The following is a 20700-nucleotide window of genomic DNA, read 5'->3' as shown; positions in this document are numbered from 1 at the left end:
GGATAATACCGATCCTTGCCCCCCTCGGTCGTTCGCGTTCTCCCCTTCTGGTGTCAACAAGACTAAGGTGTATATTTACGGTCGGAGTGTATTGAGAAAAGATAGTAAGTACAACCTACCCTGGATAAACGGCGTTAAATACAGATTGAATGCTCATCAACGGAGAGCCATAGTATTCCTAGCAAAGCCACCGATGTACACTCAATCAGTAAGTAGGACGTTCAGTGTACTACTACGAGTTGTGAACTGACTGCCAAAGATACAGGCTGGTCAAATACACACCATCACAGCTCAGGACAGCGCCAAGCGAGATATCGCCCGCGCGGGCCACCCCTTGCTGGGAAGGTTTGGAGGGATATGAGGAGTACAACGACAAATCCTAGATACGATGTCTCATATCTGGCTGTCCTCGGCTCTAACTTGAAGGCCATTGTACCGGTAGCCGCCCTTAGCGGGCCCTTTCGCTCTTACGAGGGATGCGTATGCAAGGAGACTCAGCTAGCAGCTTTGGTTCTTGGAGTTCTCTTTCTGCTCCTTTTGAGCACAATTCAATCCACTATCTCAAGGTATTAAAAGGTCTTATCTGCCCGGCATGCATATAGTTACCAACAAGGAGAGCGAAGATAGGGAGATTTGAGTGGGTGGCTGGTGCATCTCCATAGTCGACAGTCGGTGCAGAGTCCTCTGTACAGTTCGCCGGTCAACCGGCAATATTTGCTAACAGAAAAGCTCAGCGTTAGGGTCTCTGCGAATAAAATGACTGGAGGGTTGTTTTGACCTGAGTTTACGAGCTCTTGGCAATAAGAACCTTGGCCCACGAATCCTTGTATCAATCTACTTGAACGTACGCCGAGGCTTGGGTGCGTAGAAACAAGACCTTGGCTATCGGGCTGTCGCTTATACTTGAACTCCGAGAAGAACTCCGAGAAGAACTGTCATATTGGCTGGCATATGCAATGCAAGAGTCATCGTGGACGATGTTCACGTTTGCAGGTGGTAGTTGAAACCGTACACCATTCGTAGGGTAGTGAACGAACCTTGCTGATTGTATGCCCTGTATCGTGATTACACGCTGCTACTTCAAGGTTTGTACTAGTATTCAGCCCGGATAAATAGAGCTATTTTAGCGCTGGCTTAAATCATCCATGACATGACTCAATTGGCTATAATGTATTGCTTGCATGTCATGCCCCACTGCTGACCGCTGGTTGGGTTACGGGTGGGGAGTCTCTCACCTCCTCCCTGTGTTTTCTCTCCCGCCCTTTCGACTCCTAGATCGTTGAATTCCTTCCCATCAGATGATCGTGGTCAGGGTCTGAGAACAGTCTTACCGTTGGAGTGAAACAGACTCACGATAACCTGAAATACTCCTTGGTCGCCTGATGTCATTCATCCTGCCACCAGAATTTTCGCCAGGGACGACAATTCTGCTTTGTAAACAGAGAGCCATTGTTAGCTCAAAATACTGTTGGTTTGTAGCTAACACAAGGCATACTGGCCATCTGAACGAAGCCTAATTGGGACCGCTATCCCCAACTAAACAGCGACACGGCAAACTAGAATATGGCGATATGTCCATTGCTCGATCGGATTATCCTCAGATTCGCCACTTAGTCATCCAACAGCGCAATGGCCTAAAAATACTACAAAGGTGCGCTTGGGAGCGATGGCCCGCAACTTCAGACACGAGGAGAAGCTGTCGGAGTGTTCCCTCCCAGTCGAGGTAGCCAGGCTTACACCGGGCGCAGACCTCCTACAGCTTCGCGTTGGCTGAGTCCAAGAAATGCAGATCTGATAGCGCAGAGCTCGTCTGGTTTCAGCATGTCCAGTACACGCGCAAAGATTTCGACATACGCAGCCTCCCCCACACGCGGTGTAAGATGCACGGGGATTATCTAGGTCCTTCTACTCCAAGGACGAACTACGATGCGCCGAAGCGGCTAATGTTGGGATCAGGTGCATGGTGTACAGAACCTGGTCTTTTACAATAATCCTACTTTACATACCTGACAGAGTTGGTGCTAATTCTCGGTTACAGTAGCAGACTCGACTCGAGCTATACCCGCTTTTCAACCTTTCGAAAACAACTAGATTATCCGATGTGCAGGCGCCGATATGTTCTATCCATATGCACATGGCATGATTATAGTTATTTCGACATATCAGATGCATAATTATTGCAGGATCTGCAAATTTGACTTGTTCTCCCTCTCGGCGCACCGCAATACACATCACATTCTGCAAACAACTAGGCAAAACTTGGCTCACGGGACAACATCAACCGACTGCGAACTCTGTTCAGTGCCGGCCGAACTCACCTTTGCAGCATCGCAACCCTGCTGAAAAGGCGTGCAGTAGTTCTGCAGCCTCGTGTGCTTGCGTGTCAGCCCACAGACACTAGGCAGGCCGGCGGTTGCTCATTGCAACAGGCGCTCTCTGCAGTTTTCCATGAGGTGTTTCTCATGCTCGCGCATTACTTGATCTTGATTTGCGCAGGAGAAATCATTGCTCCTTTCTTTTCCCAAATCCTCAGGCCATTCATTCCAGCACCTTAGGAATGCACGCTCACCGACCACCCAAGGTTGCGTAACTTTTCATCCGATTTTACGTCTGCAAATGCACAGATGCGTGTGCTTGGAGAAATATAGGGTAGATCGATGGCAAATTTCTAACTCCTCGGCTGTTGCGCTCATCGTCTTCGTTTACGTCTTTCAGCCTTTCTTGAAGGTTGAGCACAAGCCCCCAACCACAGGTGTCACGACTTCGCACTTGTCATTCTGAGATCAATTACGCCACCGGAAATACAACGAGTCAGTGGAAATACCAAGAGGCCATACCTGCCCTACAACAAGCCTCCAAAGACTTGGTCAGTGCTCACAAGCGGTTTCTGCCTTGAGGGACTCGGAGGTATCCCTCGCTTCTCGCCTGCGAGAACCTTAAATTACTCATCACGTTTCGTCTTTTGCCCTTCGGCTCCAAGGTAGCAGATGCTCGAAATGGAGCTGGGACCTTCTACACACTTCGGGGAACTTTTAAACTGCCGAGGTAAGTTGATACTGTCGGTCAGGGCTCGGCTTCAAATGGGCTGGGTCAAGCACAACCTCAGTAAGCATTAATTCCTCATTTGACCCTTGTGGGAGTTTGAGAGAGCTCTCCGTACGTATTCAAGGCGTTCTATCCTGGTAAATTAAGTATTCGAATATCTATCAGCTTCTTTATCCCGTTTAGGATGACCTCTCCGCAGTAGGCCAGGTATATATATATATATATATCTGGAAAGGCAAAATAGACCTGGGCTAAAACAAAAGCCCTAAGGGGTGGGAAAGTAGTAGGGAGAAAAGTAGCAGCCATTGCATTCATAAACACTCGTGATATATTTTTATTCAAATATTTACAGCGAACTATATCTATTCAGCACCATAGCGAGCCCGATAATCCTTCAGGCGCTGAACCTCGGATTCTCCAATCTCACCACCAAGCTTCTCAATCAGATCGTGAAGGCCAATAACAGACCGGATAGGAATCTTCTCCCCGAGATCCCTCTGCGCAACACCTATCGCGCTCTTGCTCTCAGTATCGCTAACCCTTTCCTCGCGATCCAACAAAACCACAACACCAGAGACAATGCCGCCTTCCTTTTCAATGATCCCAACAGCCTCGCGCAGCGCCGTCCCAGCGGTAATGACGTCGTCGACGATAACAACCCTCTTCCCCTTCAGCGGGGCGCCGACAATGTTACCGCCCTCGCCGTGATCCTTCGCCTCCTTGCGGTTGAACGAGTAGCTGACGTTGTCCCATGTTCCCTTGGGCGCGGCAGCGAGCGAGTCGCGCACGGCAAGCTCGTTGACCACAGCGGCGCAGATGGGGATTCCCTTGTAGGCGGGGCCGAAGATGATGTCGAAGTTGGGGGTTGTTGTGCCGTCGGCGGCGGTGGTGACGAAGGGCGGGGCAGAGAGGACGCTCGCGTAGGCGGCGGAGGTGGCCCGGAGAAGAGGCGCGGTGTGTAGGAGGGAGGAGGTGAAGAAGTAGGGGGATTCACGGCCGGATTTGAGGGTGTAGGTGCCGAAGGAGAGGACTTTGTTCGAGATCAGGAGGGGAAGCAGTGTTGCTTTGTAGTCTTGACCGGCCGGCATCTTGAGCGGGGTTTTCTATTTTTCTTTTTTAACAACTGGACTGGATGACTTGGTTTATGAAGCGAATGAATTATATTGGACAAGATAGAATGTTATGTGGCCAATTGGTATACTACGGAGAGGAGAGAGGAGGAAGAAGCTGAGCACCTCCGCTGTCGGGCATAATTTTTTTTCTTCACCGTAAAAAAAGAGGGGCGGAAAGAGGAAGGAGGGGCGGAAAGGCAGTGAATTGGATTCTCCGAGCTTTCCTCCTTCCCCGACTTCCCCCTCCTCCGCCCTCTTCTCTTATTCTTTTCCATCTCCGCGCCGTTTCGACTGGGGTTTGGTATCTCATTGGCTTGCTCACTGTGATTTTCTTCTTATTCTTTTTGCTTGTATCACGGAAAAGTCCATTTCGGAGCAAAACACGTGCCAGTCAGATTCTCCGAACTCCGGAGCTGAGGGGTCCTCATTGACATCTTTTCTTTTCTACCGTTTGTCTCGGAGCAGGCTCTCTTGATTGATTGCTCTTGATTGATTGCTCTTGATTGTCATTGCCTGTATTTTCGTTCCTGGAGCTTCCCCTTTCTTGCTCTCCAGTGCTCCGTTTCATCTCCCTGAGGTTGTTTTCCATTGCCTCAGATTGTTTTTCTGAGCAATTCGCCTGCAACTTTGCGTCGTCAGCGTTGCGACTAAAAGCAGACTTCGTGGAGTGAGATTGGCTCTACTGAGCTCCTGTGCTATCTCCCACCTATTTATCAAGTTCAATGTGAGTCGCGAAGCTCTGGTGCTTTGTACTTTGATCTAGCTTTTGGTGGTCTGGGTGCTAATCTCCCTTGGCCTAGAAGCATAAACACCCTGAAAGATGCACATCAAAGACAAACTAGCACAAAATGAGGCTGCCGAAAGGATTGGCATCTCCTTCGAGTTTTTCCCTCCGAAGACGGCACAGGGTGTGCAGAACCTGTACGACAGAATGGACCGCATGCACTCATTGGGCCCATCCTTCATCGATGTCACCTGGGGCGCCGGTGGACGACTCTCGGACTTGACCTGTGAGATGGTCAATGTCGCGCAATCGGTATACGGGTTGGAAACATGCATGCACCTCACCTGCACAGACATGCCTCAGGAAAGGGTTGACGCCGCTCTTCAGGCTGCCTACAAGGCAGGCTGCACCAACATTCTGGCTCTACGTGGAGATCCGCCCCGTGAAAAGGAAGCGTGGGAAGCTACTGAGGGTGGATTTCGCTACGCGAAGGATCTGGTCAAGTACATCAAGGATAAATACGGGAACCACTTCTGCATCGGGGTTGGAGGCTACCCGGAGGGTGCTGATGACAATCCAGATGTCGATCTCTTGATCGACCATTTGAAGGAGAAGGTGGATGCTGGAAGCGACTTCATTGTTACCCAAATGTTCTACGATACAGACAACTTCATCAGCTGGGTCCAGAAGTGCCGCGCCAAGGGCGTCAACGTGCCCATCATTCCTGGTATCATGCCGATTCAGACATATGCTGCCTTCATTAGGCGGGCGAATTGGACAAAGGCACATATCCCTCCCGATTGGCTCGAGGCCCTCGAGCCAGTGAAGAACGATGACGCAGGCGTACGGGAAATCGGTAAACGCTTGATCGCAGACATGTGCAGGAGACTAATTGCATCTGGTATCAAACATCTGCACTTGTAAGTTTATCCTCGTACGATCACAGACTGTTTAGGAGCTCACAACATCTAGCTACACGATGAACCTCGCCAAGTCGACAGAGCTCGTCCTCGAAGAACTGAAGCTTTCACCGACCGCCGAGGCTCCGATCCAACGGCCTCTGCCATGGAGGCCTTCGCTTGGCTTGAACCGGAGAGAGGAAGATGTTCGCCCTATTTTCTGGCGGAACCGCAACTCGTCATACATCGCCCGGACACAGATTTGGGACGAATTTCCCAATGGTCGCTGGACCGACTCTAGATCTCCAGCTTTCGGTGAACTGGATGTCTACGGCATAGGTATCAAGGGTACCAACGAACAAAACATCAAGCTATGGGGCGAACCGAAGTCTCTTAGTGACCTCGCCGATGTCTTCGTTCGCTTTCTCGAAGGCAAGCTGGACCGTCTTCCGTGGAGTGATTCCCCAATCACTGCGGAGACCAATGCCCTCAAAGACCCCCTCATCGAACTCAACAAGCGCGGCTTCTTCACCATCAACTCCCAACCTGCTGTGAACGGCGTCAAGTCTGCTCACCCTGTTTATGGATGGGGCCCCAAGAATGGCTTCGTCTACCAGAAGGCCTACCTCGAACTTCTTGTTCCTGCATACTTGATTGACGAGCTGATTGCCCGTATCGAGAAGAATGAAGATTTCACCTACCATGCTGTCAACAAGCAAGGAGAGCTGCGAACCAATACCCGCGACAGTCCCAATGCTCTTACATGGGGTATCTTTGCGGGCCGTGAAGTCGTCCAGCCGACCATTGTTGAAACAGTCAGTTTTTTGGCCTGGAAGGATGAGGCCTACCAGCTCGGTGAAGACTGGGCCAAGTGCCACGATGCTACAAGCCCCAGCCGGAAGTTGCTGCAGGGCATCGTGGACAGCTGGTACCTTGTCAACATCGGTAAGTGAAATGGCTCGAATCTCAAGCTCGAAACTAACTTATATTCCCAGTGAACAACGATTTCCACAATACAAACGATCTCTTCGATTTGTTCAAGGACTTGAATGTTAAAGATATTGACGTTGAGATCGCAGGCGAACCCAGCGAACCCAAAGTCCACTTGAATGGAGCAATCAACGGCACAGCCAACGGCACAACCAACGGCACTGCTTCTGAACAACTCGCGAAGAACTAGGCGCAAGGCGACAACTCAACACATGCCTTGAACCGTTTAACACGGCTTTATACTGCCTCGATGCATCACTATACAACCACCTAATTCAACACCTTTCTCAACGATATTATCCCGGGCGAGTCCAGGGCATGAAATGTTTTACGGCGACACGAATGAAGACCTCTCAACGATTTCTTCCTCTCAAACATTATTTTTAATTCAACATGACCTTTCCATTCTCAACAATATACCCTAGCATTTCTCTTCAATTTTTCTTTGGGCACGAGAAAAAAATTTCAACATTCAACATCATTTGCAGCTTCTTCCTCTCGCATAGAGAAGATAAACAAGAAGAACAAAAGGGCGACAACAAAAAGCATTTGCATGGGTCGGTCTTATACTACATTCAACACTATACGGAGGACGGAGTTTATCTGCGGCTACACGAAGAAAAGAACCAAAAGTGAGCGATTCGATCCTTTTCAACATGGGATGCGGATGGGGAAACCGGAGTACTTGTCTGATTGCATCGGCCATTTCGTCTTTTATTTTACTTGTCCTTTTGGATATCGCATTTTTGTCTTCAATACCTCGTCTACCCTTGCATATTGTCTCCTCCGTCTCTGCAAATCCGACGTATCCGTGTGATCCTAGTCGCATCCTGAAAATTGGCTAGTATTGAGTGCTCGAAGCCAGATAAAGTATGTTTCTTCTCACTGTCAGAGGATGAAGAGGGTATTCGACATCCATAATTCCCGCCTTGTTCTTTGTAGCCCGTCAGTCTGCCTCTTTCCTAGTAGACTTTCTCGACCGGACGGCACAGTAGAGATACAAAACTCGAAACAAAACGGCACGATAGAGCAAAAATTATCCGTCTATAGGCAAAGTAACATTGGAATGGCTGAGGCTCGCAAATAATGTACATCATATCGACCCGCGAATAAGAATAGCCAAGAGGATAGCCAGGACCAGTAACGAAGATAGAAATACAAGATACCCGTGATCTCGACGTGTGCTGAGAAGGCCGAGAGTAGAGAGAGGCACAACAAGCTAAGGTTGAGGGATAAGATGGTGGAAGAGGAAATGGTAGTTCAAGGTGAACAGTCACCATGGGATGATAGGAGTTAGACTGAGAGAACACGAGAAACCGCGCGAAAAGCCAGAGCAAATGGTCTTGCGAGCCATACCATCCAGACCCCAATCAGGATCACAAATCCGACTACCCGTGCGATCAACATGGCAATGAAGACAAGAACGACGAGGTAGACCAGAGCTTGTCCAAACTCAGTGAAGGACCAGGTAAGATCTTTGTCGTCGGCCTCGGGCCACGCCCCGGTGGTGTTGTAAGCAGATAGAATAGCCAATCCCTTCCTTAGAAAGTGCAAACAATGCTCGAGCATGCCCAATATACCGTGCAGAAAGAGTTTGAGCAGAACTAATTTTGAGCCGCGATTTGCTTTTATTTGTTGGCAAAACCCTTGTACTTGGGCAAGGAAAAGAAAGACCATGTCAACGATCATGTGAAATGTTTCCGAGCCTATAACTTCTTTTGGTTGCGGCTGTAGGTCGTTCTCCGGTTGATCGTGATTGAGACATGATATTTTGGGCCCGGAATCTGTTTCATGCTGATCCTCCACTTGCTGCCCATCTAATTCAGCGACGTCAACAATCTTAGCACGCATCATTGTATCACGAGATTGCGGTGACTTTTGGGGAGCGGGCGGAGAACGTATTATTCTGTTGGGTGGACTTGAATGCCTCGCCTCGGGAGATGTCGGGGGTGTTCTTCTTGAGAGGATGTTGCTCGCTCTGCTTGCCGGGCTAGATGCGGCAGAATCAGAGGGCTTCTCGGATACAGGATTGATGCGAGACTCAGTTGACGATCTGGGGATGCCTGGCGTACGGATGGACCCACGTATAACCCGTCTCTTGTCGACGTTGGAGTTCTCCGCGGTGGTGACCTTGGCTTCTACCAGAGGCCTTGCGGGTGTACTTGTTGTGGGAACTAGCTTTGAAGGTATTGCAGAGGGTGCGTTTGATTTTTCCCAAGAATTTTGACTTACTCGACGTAGGCCCGAAGGCGAGGCACCCGCTTTGGTATTTATGGGAAGCTTTGTTCGGATGTCGGTGATGAGCTCGCCTGCGGCACGCGAACTGGGCTGTGGGTTTTCGGAACTGCTGTGCACATGACCTCTTAAATCGGTCATGGTCACCATAGTACGTGTTATAGTGGGTGTGATAATGAACACATCGTCCGCTCTGAGGCCCAACTTGCGGTTCTCGGAAGATCTGGCCGAAATCTCGATAGAATCTCGGCCCTCCCTCTCCTGGGAGCTGGTAGACTTCTTTGTCTTCAGCTGCTGACACTGTGCTTCGCGGCAAAGTAGTTTCGGTGACGGCTTCGAGCATTGGGCGTGCTTCAAATTCTGCGAAATTGGTTCCCATTCTTCTTGGATAAGGCTCGTCTCTCCTGACGCCCCCTTCATTCGGCGTGTTAGAGCTAGGTTCGACTCTCTCCGAAACCTGGTTAAGCGAGATGGGATGGTCACGACTTTCGGTCTTTCCGGCGTAGAGAAGTATAGGATTTCGTCGGGGTTCCTGACGTCCGGTCCATTTATTTCCCTGCATCCTAAAAAAGAACCATCTGGGTTCGCTCGCGATGGCACTTGCTTTGGTCCCGTAGATGACTCCTCCCAGATAGTGCTGAATCTTTGTTTGCCAACTTCATCAGGGCAATAATAGCGGCGGTGAGAGGGAATATAAGTCAATCGACTTTCGTCTTCTGTATTCGTCTGTGCTGGTCGGGAGTCCTGGCCGTCGAGCGTACCGAGCCGTTTCCCGGCCTGGCCACCTTCTGGCGTCATGGCACGAGGGCTGGGGAGAGTATCTGGGTCGAGCATTGCCTCCCCTTCCTTTTGTACCCTATCAATACTCCGTTGGTATGCCGTTATTTGATGGACGTTCATGGTCGGTGGATTTGGCTCCCTTGCTGATGGCATATGGACGACAAATCTATCTTCCCATTCCTTCATCGAAGTTGTAGGACCAGATATGGGTGACACGGAAGAATTTGAGTTGTAGGACGAGTCAGTGGCACCATCTGTCTTGGATCTGAGGCTGGATGAAGTTCCGCTTCCATTAGAGCTTGCCGAGTGGTTACTCTTCGTTCGCACTGTTCCGTTTGTGAATTGATCTTGTTCAACCACATGGCTCTTGTCAGACTCGTTTCGATGGCCAAGGCTAAATTTGCTGTCCTTCGCCGCAGGACTGATTTCGGGCGTGCCTAGTTTCTCGGCCGAGGAGCTTCCTGAGTATTTCCATTTGTGCTTCGCTATCTCTTGCCGTGGAGAACTGGCCAGGGAGATGATCTTCCGATATGCTTCCCGATGAGGGGATTTCTGCTTGTCTTTATCCCGTGAAATCGGAGAATCTCTGTCCAGCTTATCTCGGACCTTTCGCCAATATCTTTCCCTTTCCTGATCGGTAGACTTAGGTGATTCAGACTCTCGTGAGCCGCGGGGAATTCTTGATTGAAGACCAGACGGTTGACGCTCTCTCTGCTTAGGCGAGTCGACGTTGTTGTTACGTTGAAGCTGCTCTTTGTCCACGGATAACTTCAGGACAGGAAGCCTGGTCGGTTTATGTTGCGACGATGGCGAATCGGTTTCAGCATCAGAGTTGTTACTTTCCGAACGAGTTCCAATTTCAACCGCCCCCTCTCTGCTGTTGATCGCATCGGAATTGGACAAAGCACTTTTGTCACGGGGAGGTTGAAGGTTGAGCAATTGCCCGTTTGCTAGGTGGAAGTCTGGAGCCATATCGACACGTTGGTGATCACCAACTCAAACGCTGTCGACTCGATCGTCAATGCCGATTGCTTTCTCGGGTTGTTCTTTCCATGGGTGCTCTCGGTGAGGTCGGCAGAGATTCGTAATATCCAGTTGTATTCTGGTCGCGCTTACGAACTGGTGATAAGGAGATGACCGTAGGAATATGGTAGGTGGTTGGCAGAGAGGTTGAAAGACTGTCTGTGTGCGGCCTTCCACGGATGGGTTTGCAGCGCGTCACGGGTATAAGTCCTGGCAGTGGAATGCGAGGTGTTGGGGCTGCCACGGTCCGGAATGTTCGCGCCAGACGAGGTTGGTATGTACTTTTTGAACTCTGATGCAGTCTGGAATGGAAGCCGCAACCTTGGCAGGAACCTTTCTTCGGGAAATAAGGGAAAGTGCGCCGATCCGTGGCTTCAGAGGCAGAGCGGATCTTGAGGGCGATTCAGTTCGTCAAATCAACTCCATACACTCGATTCACCACGATTGCACTTATATCCAAGGCAATGCCGGTAAGAAATATACAATACTCTGTACAGCGGCGAGAACGAGCTTTTTGTCAGCCACATTCCGACTTCGACCGAAGCGTTCTAGCATATGAGGGGTGAGACTAAAAGTGTGGCTCATAGGGTTGTCGATGCAAGGGTCTTTCATGTTCTCGGGATGAACAACCCATCGCCGTTGATGATTCGGCTTAGTCAAAAGCGTCCAGTCTCTCGCCGGAGAACGCTCTTGCTTGTTCCAGGGGTCATGGGGCTGGCAGCGGTGGAAACGCTGCTCTTCTTCAGTGGGCTTGAGGGCCGTACACTCCGTTGTGAATAGTAAAACCCCCTGTCATTGTGAAGACGTCGCTCTGAGTTTGCGGGAGTGGACTTTCGTAGAGGTGATCTAGCATGTGAGTAGATACCTAAACTACCACCATCACCACCAGGGCGGGTTGGGGTCTGTCGAAATTGAGGTTGACGAATCGATCCCAGGGGAGCTTTGACGACAGGTGAGGCATCGCGCATATAGCTAGGAGTTTGCATTGAGTTCGAAGCTTTGGTCGGCGTGGAAGTGAAGGAACTGTTGCGGGAAGAGTTCCATTCGGGGTCAATATGGTGGATATAGTTCGGGTTAGGGCTAGTCTTGAATCCCCGATTAATGATAACCGTTGGCGTAAAGGTGTCGACTTTATTATATTTCTCCTCAAACGTAGTGTTAGGGCCGGAAAACTGGGTCCCGACATCTCGCATTAGCGGCTGGGTTCGGGGATGAACGAATTTCGTATCGTATTCTTTCATGACTTCCTTGTGGATCAACAATTCATCCTTGCCCTGTTGTTTGAAGAAAGTTGAGAGATATAACATCTGCACAGAGAGCAATGTTGTCACAGTAATTGTGGTAACGATCGTAACGCTGGGTCGAGGGTCGGAAAGCTGAGTTGGCAGGGTAATCCAGTAGATGAGGATATGCGCAGGACTGAAGAGACAGAACAAGCGGAGACAAATTGGTAGAGGGTCCCAGAGCGCAATCTCCCAGACATCACGCTCAGCATTCGGATGTGCCCTTGACTCTGCTGATCCAGAAAGCGTATTGGCTAGGTAGCGGAGAGGCGAGGCCGTAGCGGGTGTAGAGTCAACTCGGACTCTGCGCGCAGATGGGGTAGAAGGAGCTTGGTCGATAGAAGCTTCAAAGAGGCGATAATGGCGCTTTCGGTGGAAGGTATAGAAGGTGTTCAAGGCCGCTATACAGACAAGGAAGTGAACGATAAACGATGCCTATCAACTTCCAGTCAGATTTTAAGCACAAACTCCCTTGTCAAAACAAAGAACCTACAAGCCAGCCCCACAGAGAGACCCTTTCATCCTCGCCAAACACATCATCGACTGCTTGGCTGCCAGTTGGTCGACTGTTCGCTCTTGCGATCATAAAGGTAATATTCAGAGCCACACCCAAGGGAACCGCCCAGTTTTTTTCAAACTGCTCCCAATCATTTGCGTCAACCTCCTCCGAAAGCCAGAGCAAGAAATCTAGAGGGTTCAAGTAGGATTTGATACGCTCAGCCAACGGCTGGCGACGTACAAGCCGGGGCATAGTGATGTCAAGGGCACGTCGGTTGCTGTACAAGCTGGTAGAAGAGTGAAATAAGTAGTGGGGAGTATACTCGAGCGCTTAGAGTCCAATAAGTCAGGACTGAGATGTCAAGAGAAGTTTTCGGCCGTTGACCTTGAGCTCTGAAGCAGCTTGCATCGAATATAAACAACGCAACAACAATCAAAAGGAAAAAAGATGGGGGAGCTGCGGATTAGATAAGCGCTAGGTGAGGTGGGACTAACGCGATTTAGATGACGATTGACAGCCCGCCCGCTTGCTAGAGACTCCGAAGCTGGAAGAGATACAGCCTTTTTCCTAGGTGCTGCTTGAGGTTTGCTGTGCAACTTTCTCTTTATTGAACGGCATCCCTGGTGGCTTGCACATATTATTTCCTGCCGCTCCAGCATCGAAAATGGCCGCCGCCGTCGCCCACAAGGTACCAATTATCATTCCCCTCTTCCCCAACTCCGCACGAGAGACTCCTTCTAACTTGCTGCTGTCTATAGGAGCGACAATTCCTTGCCGTCATCGGAGATGAAGAGTAAATTACACGAGATGCCCTCCGAGAAGACAAATCACCGCTAATACTTCCCCGCGCGTTCAGCTCCGTGACGGGTCTTCTCCTCGCAGGAATCGGGGTGAGAGCTCACCGCACCACCTCCGCTACTAATATAAGCTGACAGTCCTCCTCTCAAAGCACGTCACAGACCCCCCAGAGTCTCAACGGAACTTCCTGGTTGTCGACGCAAAGACCGAGACTTCTACAATCGAGAAAGCGTTTCAGAACTTCACACAGGAGCGCGACGACATCGCTGTCATCCTAATCAACCAACATGTATGCGACCATTACTGAAGGCGGAGTAAAGCTATGCTGACTGGTTGCTTGGTTCAGATCGCAGAACGCATCCGACACGTTGTCGACTCCTACTCCGAAGCTTTCCCTGCCGTACTCGAGATTCCGAGCAAGGACCACCCGTACGATCCCGAGAAGGACAGTGTATTGAAGCGTGTGCGCCGGTTATTCGGAGAATAGATTCTGTCTCTTTCTTCCCTTATCTTCTTTACGTCTGTTATATATCTTTTGCATATCTACTTCCCGACAAAGACGCATACCTTCTGAAACTCTTATGGCACTCGGTTATCCCAGTGCGAGACATTGTCTAGCCAATAACTACGCACTGTGTCTACATTTTACCAACTACCAGTGTAGTGCTCATAAAATGATGAGAATGATATAAATACTTGACTAGAAGCGGGCGACCTGAGACTCCGTTTCAAGCGTCAAATGACCTCCTAGATGCTAGGTAAGAAACAAAGTGCAAATATGCCCGTCGGAAGATATGCATATCAGAGGTGGGGTAAAAGGAGGTAAATACACCCCGAACGCCGCAAAACACGTAGCATATATTACTGGCAGCAATCGTAGGGAAACGGACGTAATATGGCATCTGGGCACAGAGAAAAACATAATAATGGAGAACACAGTGCTAGCGAGCAAAAAAGAAAAATGAAGATGCGTGATGTCGGAGACTCAATGGATGACGTTCAAAGTCATGGAGGCGTAACACGAGGCGGTGCGGTCATATAGGCAAGAATGAGGAGAAGATTGTCTCGTTGACAATTAGAACTGAATGTTCTTGGCATCCAAGCAAGTGATGCGCTTGTCATCCTTGGAAAAGACATCGGCATGAACGGTGTATCGGCCCTGTGTTGAAGGTTAGCTTACACCCAGAGAATGCTTGACGCCAAAGATAATGTGGGCCATACCGGAGGAATCTGTGCTGGCAGTTGAACCTCCTTGGTCAGAGTCATTGTTCCCGCTTCCAAAGGACACTCTAGGTCCACGTTCACAATCTGGTCACAGAGATCGGGGCGTTGTTTGACAAGGGTGATCAATCCGTATTTGACCTCCAGAAGAACGTAGGCGCCCTTCTCGACTCGCTCATGCAGAACACCTTCGGCCTTTATGGTGAGAGTTTGGCCACTACGTCCGGTCAGTTAAGAGAACTTGAGAGGGGACCTTGCGGCGACTTACGGCTTGGGAGGGTTCGGAGACAAGTCGACCGATTTGATGTCTAGAATGTTGCCGTTGGGATCTGAGCAGTATTCGAGGGGATTATCGCCCTTAACGGGGATTGCCTCCGAAATCACATCCTGCGACGACCAGAACGAAGCGGGCGTAGCAGTAACGCTGAGGGGAGCGAGGCAAAGCACGGCCGCCGATAAGAGCTTCATGATGGCGGTTGGAAAGAAAGTCTCTCAGAGGACGGAGGGGAGTTGGCGGCGGTAACGATCGGTAGGGAGGTTATTTGACAGTAGTACCTGGGCTCAACGCAGGTACGAAGTCGACGAGGAGGAGAGTTGGAGGCTTCGCAAGATTGTGTCATGGGACGGCTATTGAAGCGCCCTCCCAAATGGCTGGGCACACGTGATCCTACCGTCTGTCTTATCCAAAGCCACTGTTCTTGGCGTTGCGCAACCTTCAACCTGAGAACTCAGGCTTCAGAACGTGACCATTTCAAATTGCATAGCCTTAGACACGATGACAGAGCCAGCCGCACTGAAACCCTCAGGATCAACCCTGCACTTGGAGCTTTCTCCTACAGCAAAGCGACCCCGGGGCGTCAAGCTATCTACACCTCCACTACGTAGCTATCACCTCCAGCCGGAGAAATTGACCCGCACCCCACTCATGCCCCATCTAACTCCGCAGGGACTGAGAGGAGGTCTAGAAACAGAGGTCGGAAGCAACGTATAGACCAACTGCAAGTAAGTACTTTAAATCAAGGCGTATAGGGTGCGCATTGATAATATTATTTACAGGTTACAGGTCATTCAAATCATGTCATCTAATGCTCAGAAACGAAGATACCGGCCATACCCATTCCCTGGAAGAGTCATTAGTACCGTCAAAGGAGCCGAGGGCCTGGGAAGCAACTCACCGTTCCTACGCACATAGAGGTGACAGCGACCCTCTTGTTCTGTCGTCGCAACTCCGATAGAGCAGTAACAACCTGTCGTGCGCCGGTGGCTCCAAGTGGATGCCCGAAGGCGCTGGTTCAAGTCAGCTAATATTCAAATTAGACAGTGAAGAGACCCTCTTACATAGCGCCACCGCGAGGGTTGACTTTAGCCTCATCCAGGCCGAGCTTTTGAACACAGTACACACCCTGTTCCTCGGTTAACCTTTTGCACATTTCAAAGACGAGCATGACATACCATAGATGCAAACGCCTCGTTGATTTCAAAAATGTCGATTTCATCCTTTGTCAGCCCGAACTTGGAAAGAATCTTGGGAATGGCATATGAAGGGCCGATGCCCATAATTCTGGGCTCCAGACCCACCACAGTTGCACCTGCAAATTTGCCCAGGATGGGTTGTCCGAGCTCCTGTGCACGAGATCGCTTCATGAGGACGAGTGCAGCAGCGCCGTCGGTAATCTGACTGGCATTGCCGCCAGTAGTGTTGCTTGGTTTCCACTGAGGGAACGCGGAGCGAATCTTGCCGAGTGACTCGGCCGTTGTCCCGTAACGGATGCCATCGTCCCGGTCAACAACGACAGACTTGACTTCCCCGGTCTTGGGATCCTTGATCGTTGTCTTCACAGGGACAATTTCGTCCTCGAACCAACCAGCCTTCTGAGCAGCCTCGGCCTTTTGGTAGCTCTTTGCTGCGAATTGATCGTGTTGCTCGCGAGAAATGCTGAATTGGCCAGCAACATTTTCGGAAGTCTGACCCATGGGTTGCAAATTTTGTGAAGCAATGGCGTGCGACAAGATCGATTCAGACAAGTCCGGCGCCCCGCTGTCAGCATTCGTGCTCATGCTCTCTGCGCCAACTGCGATTCCAACGTCAATGGAGCCAGCGGTAATCTGGTTGGCAATGTTCTGGATCGCCAGCAATCCAGAGGAGCAGAAGCGGTTGGTAACCGATGCGGCGGTTGTCACGGGGAACCCGGCTGCGAGGACAGCGGAGCGAGCAACATATGCTTGCCCGGGGCAGAGGCAGTTGCCGACACAGACATCTTCCACAAGGTTGGGATCAAGCTTGGATTTTTCGCGCACGGACTAGTTGACGGATTAGATATGGGTTAAGCGGCATGGTGAGCATCATCAAGTACCGTCAACAAAGAGATGAGCAAGTCATCGAGACGGGTGTCCTTAAGACCACCCTTTCTCGCCTTCGTGAGCGGGGTTCGGACAGCGAGTGTGATCACCTATTAGCAGGAAGGGTTAGCCAATAACCGCCAGACGAAATGACAGCGGCGGCAACATACAACATCGTCAGGGTTCTTGGCCAAGAGCTTGTCTTTGGCGGCACTAGGACTAGAGCCTGAGATCTGGTTCGCGATAGAGGATAACCGCTGCTGAGGCGTAGACATTGTCGTAGTTGGTTTATGCCGCTGTACAAGTGGATGAGAGAAAAAGAAAGTCGGGCAAGCAATCGGTGGCCCCACGGTATGATATATGATCTCGGATCAGCTGGCAGTCTTCATGAACCGCGGCTCTGGGGAAGATTCAAAATCAGAAATCCAGCCGAGAGCAAAGGTGGGCCAAACAACAGAGCCGAGAACCGGTTAACTGAGTTACGAGTACTACTTGTTCCTGGCGATCGCACCCTGTAAACGCTTATGAAGCTGGCTAAATTATACTTGATGTAGTGGTCGCACAGTAGATCCGAAGCTGCCTCATATCTGCAGCATAGAGCCCAAATCCTAAAAGATCCCGAGGATGATAGTCTCGCGGAGAGGTTGAGAGCTGGAGATTTGCCCCAAACTCGGGACAGAATCTGTGCCCCAAAGCCGATGGCCAGTGCCGCAGACTTGTAACACAGGTGTAATATACAGTAATATATACGGCCTCGGTTGTCGGTGTGCACACAAGTTGAACGAGGAACTCTTCGTTCTTCATCAATACCAACTCAGAATTTTGCTGAATTTGTCTAGGCTGAATATAAAATTGGCATTGTCTTTAGGCATTTCTCCCAGCCCAGTATATCAAGTAAAGCTCGCTGTTCATAATTAGGGCAGGTTGCGGACGCAGGACGCTGAACTCCAAGGAATACGATTGTGGGGGAGTCCCGGTCTCTTGAAAGGTGGTTCCGTGGGGGAGACGGAGAAATCACCCTCACTCCCGAGTTGATTTTGGGCCTTGATGCTAAGCCCCATATTTACTCCGTACCTGTGACTGGTTCTCGGCCCTCGTTTATCAGACTTGACATGACGCACCACCGACCGACGCAGGGGGAGTTGCTCTCCAGTGACCGAGTTGTGGGCGGCAAATCGGCCGCCTCCAGCTCCCGTCCCCAGATTCCGTCCCTGACTCGGTCTCTAGGATAGCGCGAGGCACACAGCCGGAGAACAAGTTAAAAGAGTTGGGGCAACCTCGGCGCATATGGGAGTTTGATTTTGTTTCCTCTTTTACCAGTCGGTTTGGTCATACATCTCATCGGCATACATACCCTACAATGGAGATCCTCTCCGAGATCAGTCTGCCCGCCGTGGCAGCGGCGTCAGCCTTGTCAATCGCTGCTGGTGCTTATTTGAATGCCAAACTCTCTATTTCAACAGATCTGACTACTATTTTCAATGATCGGGCATTTGCGAATCGACTGGGCCAACGTATAGCTCAACTGGGCGATACTACCACTGTGTATGGAATGCTTCATCGAGTGGTGGAAGTGGAGGGACGTGGCTCGACGGAAGCGCTTTGGTTTGAAGGGAAAACATGGACATATGCCGAGCTGAAAGATCGTACGTTTATCACCCTTTGAAGAAGCCTGGTATCCTAACACTGTGACAAGTTGCGGACCGATTGGCCGCCCTTTTCCATGAAAGAGGTGTCAGCAATGGAGACTTTGTTGGTGTCTTTACTACCAACTCTCCAGAAATGGTTGCTATCATTTACGCGCTCTCAAAGCTCGGAGCTGTGGCTGCTCTCATCAACGTCAACTTGCGAGGTATGACCGAAGCCCTTCCGTGAAAACCGGGGCCGTTCTAATCTTTCTACAGACGATACCTTCATCCACTGTCTCAATGTTTCCGGCTCCAAGCTTATTATATCAACCCCAGACATTTCACAGCATGTATGCTCAGACTTACCGCACCTCTCTTTCAACGTATCATCTTTTGATGGGACATCTGCTGTGTCCGAGCTCATCACACCAGCGGATCTTCAACAATACTCACCAGCCACCTTATCAGCTGCAAAGCGGACTCCAAGTGATCTATCAGCACTCATCTATACGTCAGGCACAACAGGCAAGCCGAAAGCTTGTGCCATACGCAATATGATGGCCTTGATAACCTCAAATCCCCTCTCCCAGGATGTCAACAATCCCTCGAGGTACTTTCCACTTCGAACCTACTGCTCACTTCCTCTTTTCCATGGTACAGCCTACTTTACCGGGCTGTGTTACTCTGTCGGCAATGCAGGAACACTCTGTATCCGCCGCAAATTCTCTGCTTCCAAGTTCTGGAAGGATGTACATGACTCGAGGGCAACGCGTATTCTCTATATTGGAGAGCTTTGCAGGTACCTGCTAGCTTCATCCCCATCACCCTATGATCAAGACCACTCATGCATCGTTGCCGCCGGTAACGGCCTGCGCGGAGACATCTGGGAGAGTTTCCGTAACAGATTCAACGTTCCTGAAATCCGTGAGTTCTACCGGTCAACAGAAGGCATCGCCAAGTACGACAACTTTGGCTTTGGATCTTGGGGTGCTGGGAAGGTTGGGTTTTCCGGGCCCATAAGGCGACTTTTCGAAGACGACACGATCATTGTGAAGTACGACACGGATACGGAAATGCCCTATCGAGACCCCAAGACGGGCTTCTGTATCAGGGCAAATATTGGAGAGGAAGGGGAAGCCATCGGCCGTGTGCGAAATCGCGGGTTGCTGACCGAATACCTCAAGAATGAAGAAGCCACCGAGAAAAAGCTTCTCCGAGACGTGTTTGAAAAGGGTGATCTTTTCCAACGCACTGGAGATCTGCTTGTGCAGGACTTTGATGGCTGGGTGAAGTTTCAAGATCGGGTGGGCGATACCTTCCGCTGGAAGGGTGAGAACGTCAGTGCCGGGGAGATCAGAGATCATATCTGCCAGATCCCGGGCGTACATGATGCTGTCGTCTATGGCGTGAAGCTGACCGCGTACGTGTTTCATTTCGACTACCTTATGGCGTTAAGCTAATTACGTGTTTAGATACGATGGCCAGGCAGGAGCTGCAGGTATCACGCTGGATGATCCGTCCGAGTCAGCGGCGGCCGAGTTCACGGCCAAACTGTACAGCGAATTGAAAAAGAAGGGCGTCCCTTCATACGCCCTACCACGTCTTGTCCGGTTGACAGAAAAGTGAGTAGACTACTCTCAATAGCGACAATCGACGTCTTTACTAACAAAGTCTGTGCTAGGGTGGCAACCGGAGTTACGTTCAAGCAAGCCAAGGGCGAGTTGACGAAGAAAGGCTGGAATCCTCAGGGTGACTGGAACGGCGACAAGCTATACTGGCTGAATGGCACGAAGTATGAGAAACTTACTGATTCGAGCTGGTCTACGATTGAGAGCGGGTTAGCCAAGTTGTGAGGCATTGTTGATTGTCGTTTGATAGACCTTGGCGTACATGCTGTATAGTATATATTAGATGGAGTCTACAGGAAGATCCAAGGTAACTCATGGCATCTTGTGCTGCTTGCACCATATATAGTACCCAGCCACAATTGTCACATAGTAAACTTGACAACTTGCCTGGTTTATTCTCGAGTTCCAACTTGATCTGGGTTGCCCCCTGGTGAGATCAAGCAAGTCCAAGCCACCAGGATCCACAACCATTCTTTTTGCCCCGCAGCAAAGATC

At 50.3% G+C, this 20700-nt stretch overlaps 8 protein-coding genes across 8 annotated transcripts; 3 read left to right on the top strand and 5 right to left on the bottom strand.

Moving 5' to 3' along the window:
* Positions 1 to 3333: 3333 nt before the first annotated feature.
* BJX68DRAFT_228920 (orotate phosphoribosyltransferase) lies at positions 3334 to 4267 on the bottom strand. Its single transcript, XM_071038933.1, has one exon. The coding sequence runs from the start codon at positions 4131 to 4133 to the stop codon at positions 3408 to 3410; it is 726 nt and encodes a 241-aa protein (XP_070903027.1). The 5' UTR covers positions 4134 to 4267; the 3' UTR covers positions 3334 to 3407.
* A 500-nt stretch (positions 4268 to 4767) lies between these two features.
* On the top strand, positions 4768 to 7104 carry BJX68DRAFT_177734 (methylenetetrahydrofolate reductase (NAD(P)H) MET13). Its single transcript, XM_071037154.1, has 4 exons — positions 4768 to 4881; positions 4958 to 5801; positions 5854 to 6725; positions 6776 to 7104. Exons 2-4 carry the CDS (start codon positions 4978 to 4980, stop codon positions 6958 to 6960), a joined length of 1881 nt encoding a protein of 626 aa, XP_070903026.1. The 5' UTR covers positions 4768 to 4881; positions 4958 to 4977; the 3' UTR covers positions 6961 to 7104.
* Positions 7105 to 7788: 684 nt separating this feature from the next.
* On the bottom strand, positions 7789 to 10930 carry BJX68DRAFT_177728 (putative NTP binding protein). Its single transcript, XM_071037153.1, has one exon. It carries the CDS (start codon positions 10755 to 10757, stop codon positions 8064 to 8066), a length of 2694 nt encoding a protein of 897 aa, XP_070903025.1. The 5' UTR covers positions 10758 to 10930; the 3' UTR covers positions 7789 to 8063.
* Positions 10931 to 11464: 534 nt separating this feature from the next.
* On the bottom strand, positions 11465 to 12842 carry BJX68DRAFT_253023 (Nur1/Mug154 family protein; the record flags this gene model as incomplete). Its single annotated transcript, XM_071042647.1, has 2 exons — positions 11465 to 12526; positions 12585 to 12842. 2 exons carry the CDS (start codon positions 12840 to 12842, stop codon positions 11465 to 11467), a joined length of 1320 nt encoding a protein of 439 aa, XP_070903024.1.
* A 294-nt stretch (positions 12843 to 13136) lies between these two features.
* On the top strand, positions 13137 to 14052 carry BJX68DRAFT_228918 (H(+)-transporting V1 sector ATPase subunit F). Its single transcript, XM_071038932.1, has 5 exons — positions 13137 to 13278; positions 13349 to 13383; positions 13447 to 13480; positions 13540 to 13677; positions 13735 to 14052. Exons 1-5 carry the CDS (start codon positions 13255 to 13257, stop codon positions 13873 to 13875), a joined length of 372 nt encoding a protein of 123 aa, XP_070903023.1. The 5' UTR covers positions 13137 to 13254; the 3' UTR covers positions 13876 to 14052.
* BJX68DRAFT_228915 (ML domain-containing protein) lies at positions 14053 to 15245 on the bottom strand. Its single transcript, XM_071038931.1, has 3 exons — positions 14878 to 15245; positions 14610 to 14826; positions 14053 to 14547 (listed from the first exon to the last, which is right to left on the bottom strand). Exons 1-3 carry the CDS (start codon positions 15075 to 15077, stop codon positions 14464 to 14466), a joined length of 501 nt encoding a protein of 166 aa, XP_070903022.1. The 5' UTR covers positions 15078 to 15245; the 3' UTR covers positions 14053 to 14463.
* Positions 15246 to 15336: 91 nt separating this feature from the next.
* Positions 15337 to 17607, bottom strand: BJX68DRAFT_228911 (putative peroxisomal 3-ketoacyl-coA thiolase (Kat1)). The gene is made up of 6 exons (XM_071038930.1): positions 17120 to 17607; positions 16964 to 17059; positions 16062 to 16910; positions 15948 to 16012; positions 15785 to 15896; positions 15337 to 15730 (listed from the first exon to the last, which is right to left on the bottom strand). The coding sequence occupies exons 1-6, from the start codon at positions 17222 to 17224 to the stop codon at positions 15692 to 15694; spliced, it is 1266 nt and encodes a 421-aa protein (XP_070903021.1). The 5' UTR covers positions 17225 to 17607; the 3' UTR covers positions 15337 to 15691.
* Positions 17608 to 17974: 367 nt separating this feature from the next.
* On the top strand, positions 17975 to 20523 carry BJX68DRAFT_177665 (putative bifunctional fatty acid transporter/acyl-CoA synthetase (FAT1)). Its single transcript, XM_071037152.1, has 5 exons — positions 17975 to 18595; positions 18646 to 18801; positions 18854 to 19997; positions 20050 to 20199; positions 20259 to 20523. The coding sequence occupies exons 1-5, from the start codon at positions 18310 to 18312 to the stop codon at positions 20428 to 20430; spliced, it is 1908 nt and encodes a 635-aa protein (XP_070903020.1). The 5' UTR covers positions 17975 to 18309; the 3' UTR covers positions 20431 to 20523.
* The last annotated feature ends 177 nt before the right edge of the window (positions 20524 to 20700 follow it).

This window comes from Aspergillus pseudodeflectus (assembly GCF_044049435.1).
Source record: "Aspergillus pseudodeflectus strain CBS 756.74 chromosome Unknown BJX68scaffold_6, whole genome shotgun sequence".
Lineage (NCBI taxonomy): Eukaryota > Fungi > Ascomycota > Eurotiomycetes > Eurotiales > Aspergillaceae > Aspergillus > Aspergillus pseudodeflectus.
Note: the sequence above shows the minus strand (reverse complement) of the source record. Positions and strands in the feature narration are given on the sequence as shown.

Excerpts from the sequence above, each read along its gene's own strand:
- BJX68DRAFT_228911 (XM_071038930.1), bottom strand. The coding sequence starts at position 17,224 with ATGTCTACGCCTCAGCAGCGGTTATCCTCTATCGCGAACCAGATCTCA. Across the intron at positions 15,897-15,947 it reads AACCCTCGCGGTGGCGCTAT|CGCCTTCGGGCATCCACTTG; the intron begins GTAAGAGGGTCT and ends GACTTGAACCAG. Across the intron at positions 15,731-15,784 it reads CCTCTATGTGCGTAGGAACG|GGAATGGGTATGGCCGGTAT; the intron begins GTGAGTTGCTTC and ends TGACTCTTCCAG.
- BJX68DRAFT_177734 (XM_071037154.1), top strand. The coding sequence starts at position 4,978 with ATGCACATCAAAGACAAACTAGCACAAAATGAGGCTGCCGAAAGGATT. Across the intron at positions 5,802-5,853 it reads GGTATCAAACATCTGCACTT|CTACACGATGAACCTCGCCA; the intron begins GTAAGTTTATCC and ends CACAACATCTAG. Across the intron at positions 6,726-6,775 it reads CTGGTACCTTGTCAACATCG|TGAACAACGATTTCCACAAT; the intron begins GTAAGTGAAATG and ends TTATATTCCCAG.
- BJX68DRAFT_177665 (XM_071037152.1), top strand. The coding sequence starts at position 18,310 with ATGGAGATCCTCTCCGAGATCAGTCTGCCCGCCGTGGCAGCGGCGTCA. Across the intron at positions 18,596-18,645 it reads ATATGCCGAGCTGAAAGATC|TTGCGGACCGATTGGCCGCC; the intron begins GTACGTTTATCA and ends CACTGTGACAAG. Across the intron at positions 20,200-20,258 it reads CTTGTCCGGTTGACAGAAAA|GGTGGCAACCGGAGTTACGT; the intron begins GTGAGTAGACTA and ends AGTCTGTGCTAG.
- BJX68DRAFT_228920 (XM_071038933.1), bottom strand. The coding sequence starts at position 4,133 with ATGCCGGCCGGTCAAGACTACAAAGCAACACTGCTTCCCCTCCTGATC.
- BJX68DRAFT_228918 (XM_071038932.1), top strand. The coding sequence starts at position 13,255 with ATGGCCGCCGCCGTCGCCCACAAG. Across the intron at positions 13,481-13,539 it reads TTCTCCTCGCAGGAATCGGG|CACGTCACAGACCCCCCAGA; the intron begins GTGAGAGCTCAC and ends CTCCTCTCAAAG. Across the intron at positions 13,678-13,734 it reads TCATCCTAATCAACCAACAT|ATCGCAGAACGCATCCGACA; the intron begins GTATGCGACCAT and ends TGCTTGGTTCAG.
- BJX68DRAFT_228915 (XM_071038931.1), bottom strand. The coding sequence starts at position 15,077 with ATGAAGCTCTTATCGGCGGCCGTGCTTTGCCTCGCTCCCCTCAGCGTT. Across the intron at positions 14,827-14,877 it reads TCTCCGAACCCTCCCAAGCC|TGGCCAAACTCTCACCATAA; the intron begins GTAAGTCGCCGC and ends GACCGGACGTAG. Across the intron at positions 14,548-14,609 it reads TGCCAGCACAGATTCCTCCG|GGCCGATACACCGTTCATGC; the intron begins GTATGGCCCACA and ends CCTTCAACACAG.
- BJX68DRAFT_177728 (XM_071037153.1), bottom strand. The coding sequence starts at position 10,757 with ATGGCTCCAGACTTCCACCTAGCAAACGGGCAATTGCTCAACCTTCAA.